Source organism: Pungitius pungitius, chromosome 7 (genome assembly GCF_949316345.1).
Source record: "Pungitius pungitius chromosome 7, fPunPun2.1, whole genome shotgun sequence".
Lineage (NCBI taxonomy): Eukaryota > Metazoa > Chordata > Actinopteri > Perciformes > Gasterosteidae > Pungitius > Pungitius pungitius.
Window position 1 is genome coordinate 11,924,996 of NC_084906.1, and position 13,383 is coordinate 11,938,378.

Sequence of the window (13,383 nt, forward strand, 5' to 3'; positions counted from 1 at the left end):
GGTTCTGTGGGTAGAGCGTTTTTTCCCTCACTGATACCAGGCTCCTCGGGTCCTTGGGCAAGAAACTGTGTGTGTGTGTGTGTGTGTGTGTGTGTGTGTGTGTAGGTGAGTGAGTGTTAATGAGCATTTAGATAAGATCTTATATAAGCACCCTGGATAGCAGCTGCTGCCATCAGTGTACGTGCGTGTGAATGGGTGAATTTTCACAGGTAACGAAAGAACTCGAAAGAACGGTCGGAAGACCAGAAGCCCGTTATGTAAATTCAATTATAATACATGTAGATGAAATCAAGCATTCCGATTGGTTCATAGGGAGTCACAGGGTGTTCTTCATTGAGCTATAATGTACTGTACATCTGTTTACATTTACCAGAGTGTTCCATATCAGCACTTGATTTTGCACCACTATTAGTTGTCATTTCAATGTTGACAGTTGCCAAACATGTTTTGTGTAAACTTTGATATTTTGGGGGAAATGATCAGCATGAGCACATCATGCTCCCGTAGATAAGAAAGAAATTGAGGCCTGTGAAATGTCGCACAACAAAATAAAGACTGTCAGCCAAACTAAATTAACTGCGAAGAGATGTGTAACTCAGTAGACCTGAAGACCATAACCAGAGAGAATATGGATGAAATGCTGCAGGATTTCTATGCCACTGTGACCAATGGAAAGGGTGATCACTACTTGATCAGCAGTTACGTCCGCCTGTGTTCGGGACTAAAAAACATACATTAATGATCTACCACTGAGTCGGTGCTGGCGTTGGATGAAGGACGGCACGTTCCCGTCCATAAACAATGTTTCTATTGGCGACCCGTAGTAACGTAATGTCATTGATCTACACCGGCCTGCGATGCAGCTGTGATAATCTGTATCTAGCAAGGGGACCTGGCATGTCGAGACAAGACATTTTTAGTTGTTGTATTCAGAGATAATTGTATACTCATTGATTACTATATTCACAATATCAACGTTTTACACTTTAAACTGTTTTCCCTCATAACTCATCCGCTGCAACATCCTTTTCCCCCTTCTGAATTATCTTCAGATTTGCGCTACTTAACAGTGGGCGCAGCACCAGGTGCGTGCAAGGTCACCAAGCCTTGATAGAGCCCCGCCAGACGCCCTGTTTGAATAACAACATAATGTTTGCTATTGAGGAGCTCCCAGTTGCCTAGGAGACGCAGTGGAACCTGACAGTTGAATCTGAGGCTGTGTTGTGATAATGTTTTTTTCTATTTCTTTTCTTCTTTTTATGGTTGTTTGGTCCTTTCTTTTATCCTCAGAGCAAACCTTAACCAAAGTATTATTAGTTAACAGTAGAGTTGGGTAAAGTATAACATAGCTTGTTTGCAACAAATAGGTTATATATAGGTTAGTGTGTTTGGTTGCGCGATAGTAACGTGATTAGCCTGTAGAGGTTTGTGCGTCCTTCCATGTATTTGCCTGCTCAGACCATCACTGACCCACCACCAAGGACTGGATGAACGATGTTGCAGGCAGCACAGCGTTCTCTTTGGCTTCTCCAGACTCTTTCACGTCTATCACAGGTGCTCAGGGTGAACCTGCTCTCATCTGTGAAAGGCACAGGTACAGACATGGCAATTCTGGCGTTCTATTGCGAATGCCAATTGAGCTCCACGGAGCGGTGAGCACGGGGCACACTAGAGGACACCCTGAGACCACCCTCATGAAGTCTGTTTCTGATTGTTTGAGCAGAGACTTTCTCGCTGGGGGTCATTCTGTAGGGCAGCGCTCAACCGGTTCCTCCTTGCCCAAAGCAGCAGATAAAGGTTCTGCTGATGTGTTGAGAACGTCCCAAGAGAGATTGTTCGTTTAATGTTTTTGAGCAGTATAGTTGCTTTCATTTAAATGTATTCAGCACAACATGTATGTCAATTACACACCAAAACAATGCTCAGTTGGTGCTGCACAACCAGCAATGAATGCAAAGATTACATTTTTGAACATAGACATAGAAAGATATCAACTGGGCGACGTGGTCTGTAGTCATCTGATCAGCGTGAATGTGCTCGCAGCCTGCTGAGAGTCTCTCCAGCATAGGATGCCAGCTTCCATTCCAGCTTGTGACCTTTTCCAGAGGAATTTGTCAAGAATGAGCTTCTTCATCTTCTTTCCCCTGGAGTTGGCTGGGGCTCAGGTATTCCATCTGGAGTTGTTTTAATGCCGCTCTCTACAGCTCTCTTCACTCTGTAAGCTGATGTGTTCTGTTTTTCAATTTGACCTTTTCATTAGATTCTACCTTTTCAACATCAATACTTAATCACTAGGGCTGCAACAACGAATCGATGAAATCGATTAGAATCGATTATTAAAAGCGTTGGCAACGAATTTCATTATCGATTCGTTGTGTCGCGCGACTATTATCTTTGAGTATTAAAAGAAAGTTGCGCGCTCGCGCAGCAGAACATCGGAGAGACCCGTACTACTGTTGTGAAACATGCGGAGGAAGAGAAGCCAATGCGATCTAAATATTTCACACTGAAATGGGGGGTGCGGGTCCTAGCGGGCAACGGTGGGGGGGGGGGGGGGGGGGGGGGGGTGCTGCGCCAGTAGTTTTCAAGGTGTAACCTTTATTATTGTTCGGTCTGAAACAGCGCGCCCAGTGACGGGTGGTGCAGCAATATTGATGTCCGGGTGGAAATCAGGAGAAAGGTCGGTCCGGGATATTTTCGGGCATGGCCTGGCACGGGAGCACCACGGCAATGATTCATGATTTTGTGCCTAATATATTTAATTTGGCGGCTGTAAAGTATACATCATGCGATGTGTGTATGTTTTTTGTGTTAGTCCATTTTATTTGCTTAGTGCAAAACATATTTAGAAAGTGCACAGTCAGTTCTATTTTTCAATAAAGGGTTGGAAATTAATGTTTTTACATTTTTTATTTTTTTATCCGATTCATCGATTAATCGAACAAATAATCGACAGATGAATCGATTATTAAAATAATCGTTAGTTGCAGCTCTATTAATCACCATTAAAAAGGAACGGCCATAGTTACAGTAGAAGGCCCACCTACAGGTGTCGTGTTCTTAGTTAAGAATAAATCCCAAAAAGGAAGTTTTCTCTTAAGTTAAAGCCTAACCACTTATTCCTGTGCTGGCTGAAAGAAAGCAATGGGCCACTCTGAATGTGTGGCTCACAGTTGTCCACAACAGAGCAATATTTACTTCTGTCTTCAATGTTGTGGTCAAGAGCCACAGACAAGGTTTGGAAGCCATAAAGTAATGTTTTCATAATGATTTCATCCCTTTGGGTTACAGTAGATAGTCGAAGCCTCGTGTATGTAATGAGATAATTGTTTTCATCCTGGGTTGATGTTGATGAGACCTCATATTGGATCTTGCTAATTGTTTGTTTTGCTAGAGGACATCTTAGCAACAAGTAGCAACAGGTCAGCAGTTTAATCATTATTCATTTTACGTGAATGAGCAATTCTTACTCATTTAAAGAAAGAAGGCATGTTTAATGGACTGTATCTGATATTTGGTGTAAGTTGTCTGAATGTTGTGTTTTTAACATAGCGATATAGGGTGTAATATACTGTAGGTCACACGTTTCCCGATTATACAATGATTTATTGTTCTTCTTTGGTTGAAGATACATTGAGGAAGATGATGATATGTTTCAATATGTTTCTTCTTTCATACATGTTATTAGATCGTTATTAAAACAACACATTAATCTATGTTGATGTATTGTTAAGCCACTAATTAGCACAATAAGTAGACATTGCTATTCTATGTATTATGGGAGTAGTATTTTGGGAATATTTTGGTATATCACAGTTTTACCCACGTTTTAAATTGAACGTGTGAGCTTTTTTGTGACATATGATGATATATATTATATATTGTAGTGTTCCAACTTTAAGTGGTGCCCTTTACTCAAATTAAGTCTCTCAAAATGTCCCCCCCTTTTAAAAAAAAGTAAAATGATAAGATAAGATCTTCACAACAAACAAGCTGAATTCAATAATTTGCATTTATTTACAAAAGCAATTATAGTGTTAAAACTGAGATCACATTATTCCCCTGTACAATTAAAAATAATGATGATAATGATAAACTTTCTAAAAATGGAGAAGAGACAGAATGAATACAAATTTTACAATTCATTTTCTTTATGGTGAGAAAATAAGAGTTATTACCTCCTTCCCTTTTAATTTGTCATTCTGTCAATCTCCATAATGAACTATTATCAGTCATAAGGCTGTCTATACACAGTACACCGCTGAGCTGAGCACAGAATTAAGCAGAATGCTCAACTCCGTAGTAATAATTGCAATGTGTATCTACTGTGGATGCTAGAGCCATATTAAAATATGTTGAAAAAAATATCAATACACATTGACAAATGAATTACATTTGTAATTATTTGCAAACATTCCTCTTTCCTTTTGAAAACCAAGCCGGTGATTTTCTGCCAGTAGCTTAAAGTGCAACAAACGTCGGCAGGGTCGTGTGGTGCCGCAAAATATAATTTGTCAATGACTGTTGCTCATTGATCTACGAAGCGAAGCTTCACCTTGATGGCCACACCCACCTCAGTGCTGGCCACACCCACCTCAGTGCTGGCCACACCCACCTCAGTGCTGGTCACACCCCTCAATCACTCACTCGTGACTCAGCATCCAGAAGTGAGGTTGAACCGTGGTGTCCAAATTAACAAGATGGTAATGTGACTTTTCAGATGTCTTGAAAATCTTGAGGAAAAAAAATAAAAATAAATGAATCATCGCCAGGTGCATTCCACAGGTGTCATTTCCCATCTTTTGTATCATGTCCGTATTAAATGGGTTTGCTGGAACACTTTTGGGTATATAATAGTTATTACATACAAATAACCCCAACATGTTCTTTTGAAAGCCAAAGTAGCTGAAGGGTTCATTTTGGAAGCTTAACCACTTGTAGTATGAGCAACTGCTGGCTTAGTAAAAGGGAATCGTGTCACTCAAATTAAATTATATTAGGTAGTTTGGTTGCTCTCATCTCCTCTTATTAGGTCTTTGGTTGAGAATGAAGTATGATGTGGTTAAGACACTTATAAACACTGGAGTTTATTGGATAAAGCAGTATATGCTTCTCATGGATGGTTTCTAAATGTGAGTGTGTGTCAGCTAAAACAGCGTTGCTTTTGGGTGTTTGATCTGGTGGTTGTGGGTGAAGGAAAGGTATGTGACTCAGTTATATAAGTAGTTCAACATATCCCAGTATTAGTCATTAAGAAAAGATCCAGGATTCAGCGCCTCGTCTTCTCGTCCTATCGACTCATAGTAGCAACACTTGCATTGGCGTCTTTGGCTGCATGAGTGTGTTTGCTCCCTATTTGTGTGTGTGCACCACCTGCTGGTTGCATTTGGCACCATGTCCCACTGCAGCTTTCTGTTGGTGGGCTTATTGCAGTGACCCCTCCTGACCCGTCCCAAATCCAATCTGTGCTTTGGCTGTCGGCCCATCAGACCAAAGACTCTTTATATATCACTACTTTAGTGCCTCATTAAAATCAATGCAGAATGACAAAGAGACATAATGACATAAGCGGTTAACAAGAGCTTTAACATCTACTGTTTTGTATTTGTATTGATTTTGGTTGAACAGACAAAAGGAAAAAGCACCCAGAGAAACCAAGACCTACTCAACATAAGACATTGTATTCACACTAGTTTGTCTCTGATGTATTGTGGGATATATGTGAGTTGTGTTGTCTGAGGATAAAATGAACTAAAGGTAGGAGCAACTTATATTTACAGCATGCTACTATAAAGGGAAATGTTCAGGACTTAAGTTTGTGTATCTTGGCTGAATTCACAAGGTTTTGTTTTGGGTGGAGGGGGTTTGGGATGTCGGTGGGTCAAAGATGAAATTCAGTTCGATCTCTGTTTTTCACTGTCCCCTCGGCCCTGTTGGGAAAGTAGTATCCGCTTAAGATACGACTAAAGGTTTAAGTGACATGTCAGTGCTTTTGGTTATCTTTTATCTCAGGGGGGCTCTGTTTTTAGACACACACGGGCCCTGCTGACCAGCATGATGGAAGATCTAACCAAGCTGCAGCCTCTCAGCACACCACAGGTCTGTCATGTGTCTGCACAGCCGAAGTCACCGATGAGGAAGGAAACAAATGTATACTGAAGCGCTCTGCTCCTGCATGAAGGAAGAGATGGTGGACACAGCTAGTGCCAGCTGACAACGTTTAAACCCAGGCGTGGCCATATTTAGGCAGGACTCAGTGTTTTGTCAACAGAGCTTACTGCTGAGGGGCGTTCCCCTCTCCTGCACTAGTGTCCATCGGCAGTTCACATAGCTTTGTTGAGAAAGATATGGAAGATTCTAGTAAAAAGTAAAAGTGGATTTGGGCCACGAATGTCTTTGAGTATGTAGTGCATCATTACAGTGGATACTTACTGGTTATTATATTGATTCCCTTGAAGAATGCTGCTGCTTTTGAGATGGACAAAACTGGACTGCCCTAGAGGACCCACACCCTGGGCCTCCGTGTAGATTTTTTGTATCGATTTTTCTGTGTTTTCTGCCACTTACCAGGGCCCAATCCCACCCCCCGCTAAACCCTCAGGGACTACCTGTCGTCACCTGGTAAATGGTTGAGTGTGAGATTCTGTAAGGCGTAAATGGTGTAAATATGAATGGGACACACTTTGCTGCCAGATATCACGTCACCTTGCCATCACCATGACAACATATTAAACCATGACATTTTAGTGCATTTATTTCACACTTTTTTCGGATTTGAAAGTCCTCATTTCCATATTTATTAACCCATAATGTTTTCAATGTTCACATTTTAATATGAACACACATGCCACGTCCTCTGTGTTTACCGTTTATTTACGTCCTAAAGATTTTGCTGGTTTTGCTTAAATCCAGCCAGGGTTCATAATATCTGCCAGAGACCCTCAAACACTCGGTGGAGTGACAGTGGGACCGAACTAAACCCTCACAGACTCCGTGTCCGTCTGTGAGTCCATTAGAGTGGAGACCGGGACTTGGACCTGGTCTCCTGCCTCAGACACCTACTCCGCCCTCCCCGAGCGTCCTCCTCCTCCTTGGTGATTGCAAGCCCTGTGCCGATTGTTTCCACCAGTGCCTCGTTGCCTGCCTTGTGCCTAGACTGTGTTACTTCTGTGCCCTGTGCCAGTTGCTCCCAGTCTGTCGTTGTGAGCTCACCAGCAAATCCACAGTGGGTTTCCGCCCGGACCCGACCGGCTCCTGTGCGCCAGTGAGTTCTGCCTGACGATTTGGATACCTTTGCCCGTGTGACTGGCTGCCCCTGAACCCTCTGTAGTGAAGACTGAGTAGAGACTACGTTTTCTCCCGTGGCTGCTATTGAGTCCTGTTCCGGGTGGTCCACAGTCTGCAAAGGAGACCAGCGCAGGAGACCATATCTCATTGAACCCTGAACATGAGTGAGGCACCTTTAAAAAGCTACCAGGAGGCTGGTTCCTTCCCGTTCAGCAGCTCTCCGCTCATCAAACTGAATCCGCAGGCAGTGTCTGGATCCCCCAGAATCTCCTCCTGCAGCTCTCCCCTAAACTCCCCCCGGCACTCGCCTTTGCTGTTTCGCAAGTTCTTGCTGAACCGCAGCATCGCCCTAAAGAGGCACTTCACCTTGGCAGACACGTCCAGGTATTATTAATAATTACAAACCTTTGGCTTGGATGTTAGATAATCAGGATTGACAGTACTTACTTAAGCCCTTTTACTGCCTGCAGTATGATTTGACAACATTTTGACAACATTGACTTCAGTCTTTTTGATACCTTCCTAAACTTTGATGACCTCAGGTTTTTTCAGCTGCTGATAAAGGTGAAGGGCCATTTTCACGTCATCAAGATGTGCGTCATGGTTTTGCTGCGCCAAAAAAGGCACATTGTCTGTGATGAGAAGGTGACTGTGGTAAATGATGATGATGATGTTGACGTGGGGACTGGTGTCCTCCTCAATGGACCTTGTTGTTCTGGCAATGAAAGAGAGTGTCTTGTTTGGTGCCTAAGGTGTTTCACCAGACCGAGCGTAGGTCAATTGGGGAGAAGAATAGATTCTAAAGGAGGAGCTGGACTGCTTCTTTCTGACTTGAGGTGTCACTTCAGCAGAGACGACTGAATTCAGAGGTTGATGCTATTTGTTCCTTGTGACAGAAAATAGGCCGCAAGCGGCCGTTTTGTCAGCAAAAATCAAGTTGATTGAATTTTGTTGCAACAATACCTTATTTGGAATCTCATGTTAAAAAGACATGGGCAGATTGTTAGTAATCCCAGAACAGAATGTTCTTTCTGAAGTAATTTACTGATTTTTAAAATAGAAACTACCCATGTTGTTGCAAGTAAAGTAAAAGCTGGCGAGTAGTGACGTATGAAATAGATTTTCCATGGACACAACCATGACCTATAGGTCATTTGAGGAAACTCCTAGAAAGGAAATGTACCCTTCTCTCTCAAGCCTCCATCTATCAGTTTATAAACACACAGTAAATAGTATTAGGTTGTGGAAATAGAACACTATAGGTCTACAAGTAAACTACAATATATAATAAAAGTGGTTCAGGTAAGTATAAAAACAATATAAATTCATAAGCACTGTCAAGATAAAAAGTTATATTTCCCCTATAGGCCTTGGTAGATCAATGTGGTACTAATGGGAGGGTATCTTAATGTGCAGGAAACATTTACATAACATGTCTTTCATTGTAGGTATTTATACAAGGCTCATAGATGTACTAAACATGACAATTAGTTTGACCACATTTCTGAGAACCATGTATTTGTACCATTTTTTTTCAGTCCGAGTGTAGTTCTCTATTGCTCAGGGAAGTGGTGATGGTGGTTTTGACTGTCAGCATCAAACTGGCCACTGGCCTCCCTGGTGTAAGCAATGTGAAAATAAAATGGTAACACTTGCATACTTAGTTTAATCTAGAACTTGAAGTCTTTATCATGGCCCGTATAGCAATTGGTGTGTTAATTTACCAAATGCGCTGTCTGTCCATGATTTGAAAGACAATATACTTTTTCCAAGAGGTTTGAATATGCTTGGGAAAAAGTCTAGTCTAGAATGGAAACATCGATATTCCCTACGGAGGGGAAAGCGCATGAAGATGACATCAACAAATATTTACTGTCTGCATTTCAGGCACAACTTCTAAGCAGTTTATTGGTGAGATCTCACTGCTGTCTCTTGGTCTAAAATTCTGGAATGTCCTGGTTTGTAGTGAGGTATGTGTTTGGATGGGGTGTTATCTCCGTTCTGATTAAAGCACCATCCTGTGTTTTCGCTTCTAACTTACTGTCACATAACGTGGGAGAAGTTAATGAGTGTAGAGGGGTTGTGAAATTCATCTTCTCACTTCTCTTCGACTGCCTTTCTCACGCAGGCAAACCTAGGTGTGTGATTATGATTATTATTACGGGATTGCACACCACCTCCCTTTGTACGGCTCCTTCAGCACCGGCTGCCTCGGCCCCAGTGTGTGAGGTACCGCAGGCCCTTCCTTCCTGCGACTGCACAGCCAACTTCCAGGAGACCACAAAACACTTGAATGTTGAGCAATACATATACACACTGTGCAATAACGGTCAGTGTCAGTACAGATCATTTATTTCAGTTATTGTGGATACTTCTTTTATTACTGTATAAGTGAAATATTTGTTGGATCTTGACTGTCTTATTGCACTTTACCTGTTGTAAATCCATTGTTATATTATAATGGGAATTATCCCACTGAGGGACTAAAAGGATTCTTAACTTGGCAGTTGTCAAATATTTAGTCTTCAGTATTCTGTTTTCCTCCATTTTATGTTTAGAATGGAGCAGTAATGGCAACTAATGTATTTTATAAGTTTACAATAAGTTATTCATTATTTCAGTCATACTTCTTGCAGAAATAGTCGAAACATTCTCTGGTTTTAGTACCTCAAGTGGGAGGATTTGTTGATATAAACTCAATATCTCTAGGTGGGTCACACAAAACAAGATATTTAAGGACCAAGATCATCTTGGGCTCTCTTGCCTTTTTGTTTTTTTTAATAGAAGAACCATTGATTTACCAAAAAAAGCTGAATTCTATATTCAGAATATAATTTAGTTGCTGCTGTGAATGTGAGTTTGTGTTTTGTTTGCTGCCCTGCACCAAGTAAAACAATATCCCCCTGTAATTGTGTAGCTTCGGGGCAGCACAAGGGTCAGGTGGCCCGATGCTCTCATGTGTCACTGAAGGCTGAGCCAGCTCCGTCAGACACACAAACACACCCAGCAGCCACGCAGATCTCCCCTTAACAAGTTGGGACTCGCCTACATGTTTCGCCATATTGGAGCACTTATTGTAGTACGCTTGGTATTTTCAGTTTGTCAAAGCTGGAAAGGGTCAACACTTGAATGTTTCGTCTTTGTCTTCGATATTGAATAAGACAAATGTTCCCTAAAAGAAGATTGGCCTTTAACTTCCTCCAAATGCGTTCAGGTCGAGCTCTTTTGTGTTTGTGTTGGCATCGGATATCCTGTGGAAAACCGACTCCTCGACAGCTCCTGAGCAGTTGGTGGGCTGTCCAAAGCTCCCACCGCGACCTCGGGGGACTCCGCATGCTCTCACACTGCCGGAGGAAGAGGTCAACCCCCGCTGACGCTCTGCCGTGTCATCGCTCTCATGCAACAGCTCAACCACACCCCCTTCCCTGCAAACACAGTGACTGGCAGAAGCTACTTTTGAAGGTTTTTTCCAAACTTCACCTCCAGATCCCCTATACAATGTGGAGCTATGCTTCTGAACTCCTTTTTAGGAATGTAATCAATGTGACGTTTTGGATTCCTTGGAGTGTTTGCAAGAAGAACAAGTCAGAAAGGGAGGACGGGCAACTGTGGAAAGTATTTCAATGCAGCCGAGTCTTCAGTTGCAACATCTCCCTCTTCGCGTCTTCCTCCTGGAGTGACTAATTGAATATCTTACTCCGGGCAGCCTTGTTGGGGCTTGCCTGGGACTTCAGTGGGAGAACTATGCAACTTTCCTGAACAATTTTTCATTCAGTCTGAAGCACGGAGGACCAATGACAGGATAATAACAGACTGAGTTGTTAGAATCTGTAGCGGGCTCGATTTTTAAATGTTCCACTTATGCGAGTGTCCTGCATGAGTCGGGAGCTCAAAGGACAATGAACAAAGACCTCCGAATGGCAAGGAAAGCGCCGCAGGCGGGTTTCCGACACGATCGGAGACACTCATGTTTGGGGTACGTTCCTAATCTATGCATCCTGTATCTTTTCAGCGCTCTTATTCATGAGGGAGTTTAAGCGTCACTGTCCGGGCAACAGCAGTAGACGAGCTCATTTTTAAACCAAATACATTTCATGGAATTTACTGGTAAAGTTTGTACACACATGGTTTTATAAATGGTTACTGGTCAAGTTTGGCTATTGAGAGAAGAGCCATTTGTTCATGGGGGGATTCAAGCTTAGCCTGTTTCAAGAGTGGGTTGAGAAATTGTGGAAGAGTAAAACTCTTTTTAACTCCTTTCCTAATGTGGTTTTAGTATATCATTGCAAGCCACTTGATTGCCTCTGAACCGCTAATAGCTAGCACTACTTTATGGTGACATCTATGCAGAAGGTGTTGGCGGTGTTAACTTGCGGGGTAAGCGGAGGGTGGGGCGGCACTGTCAGCTGTGACCTCCCCATCAGGACAGTGCAGAGTCCTAACCTGTAGCGCATGTGCACCAAACCACACGCAACCAGTCCCCGCTGTATCTACAATGAATGGAAAAGTTAGCATAACAACACACGCACACAGAGGGAGAGTAACTATAGTGGAATTTCTCACTATTGTTATAGTTTTATGTGAAATGTTATTTTGAAACTTTCATCATATTGTATATTAATAGATTTGATGAATACAGAATGTTTCATAAAAATTTAACATTAAATAGTAATGGAGGTCTGCACAGTAGAACGCGCTGTCTGTGCTCACATTGAGCCAGTTAATTACTTGGTAGTTATTGAGATGCGATGTTCCTTTTATCTGCGGACATTTTACCCAACTGCTTTTGAGAGGAAACCAGTTTAGTTTGTGGCAAGTTTTAGTCAACAGACTTCCTGTTTTTACTGAGAGGCACCTAAAGATATATTTGTAGCACAATAACCCTGAGACAAATGCTCTGCTAAGTGAACACATCACTGAAGGAAGTTGTTCAATGTCTATGAATTCTAGTAAATAATGCATTTTGGTCCTACACTGTTGATATACATGTGTATGTTGTGCCTGAGACCTTGTCAGTCTGCACAGAGAGGGTGCTGTTGGAGAGATGTTCTGGCCTTATGTTGCTCATGTCCAATCAGTGACTTACTTACTGTGTGTCACGTTATAAGCACAAGCATGTTCCTATTGCATGCATTTAGTTTTGTGATATTTTCACTTGTGTGTTCACGCCCGTTCCTGCCTTCAGTCCTGCTGGGATTGATGGGCACCGCCCCGCTCTCCAGTTTCCAGTCATTGGTTAACTGAGCCTCCCATACCACATTCCAGTATGATTACACACACACATGCCACGCTTTCCCCAACGTCAACTACAGGAAGACTCGTACAGCAAAAGAAGAATGCTTTTAATCCTATTATCCCTATCTAATGCATCTGGTTTTTAAGTATATTATTTGAAAAAAATAACTTTTAGATCTGTTCAATCGTGTTTTGGTGGTGAGTCTAATCCTTCCTACAATTAATAAATCTTATAAAGTAGTATTGAGCCCAATTGGATGAATAGACATTTTCTGACTTCCTTGGCTCATAATGATGTTAACCTGTAAACTGGAAGTACAAAATATGTGCAGCTTTCAACGCAAGAAGTTTTATTTATACTGCACATTTTAACAAGGTAATTCACATAAAACGGTAAAACAAAAGGAAATAAAAAAATGAAGAATAAAAGTTTCAGTGCAGTTCATGAAATAGACAGTAAAAACACTAATGTCCTGCATTAAATTGGCATCTGGGGTAAATTCACATTTTTGTGCTGTCATTAAGTAAAATAAATGACGTTTTATCCATTACATACAAACTAAAATTTAAATGTTTCTGAAAAACGGCTCACAAATTATATGTATGAATAAGCCCAAGAGTAAAAGAGATATTGTGTATATGTGTCAATCATTGACAAAATTCTGAGTAGAGCAAAGCTACCACCTTGTGGCTGAAAAGGGACTTTAACTGTCGACCAGGAATTTCATATAGTAAACGGATTTTAAACACCAACAAAACCCCCTTGCAATGTGTAATGTCTTCAAGAGGTTTACAGTTTGTTGAGCTGATTTGGAGAGGCGATGAGTGGACTGTTTGGAATATTTTTGAGTTTGCTGTTAA

General features: G+C 41.7%; 1 protein-coding gene across 6 annotated transcripts in view; it reads left to right on the forward strand.

Annotated features, from left to right (window-relative positions):
• The window catches only part of LOC119216916 (cAMP-specific 3',5'-cyclic phosphodiesterase 4D-like), a 60,280-nt gene that overhangs the window by 17,120 nt on the left and 29,777 nt on the right, over nt 1–13,383 (forward strand). The window contains exon 1 of one of the 6 annotated variants that reach the window (XM_037470140.2): nt 7,184–7,671. The exons of 3 other annotated variants lie outside the window; for them this stretch is intronic. In XM_037470140.2, coding sequence (XP_037326037.2) covers nt 7,448–7,671 — 224 coding nt within the window. In that variant the 5' untranslated portion in view covers nt 7,184–7,447. Of the gene's footprint in view, nt 1–7,183; nt 7,672–10,507; nt 11,264–13,383 lie in introns of those variants that run through there. 2 more of the 6 variants (XM_037470143.2, XM_037470147.2) reach the window with 2 other exon arrangements.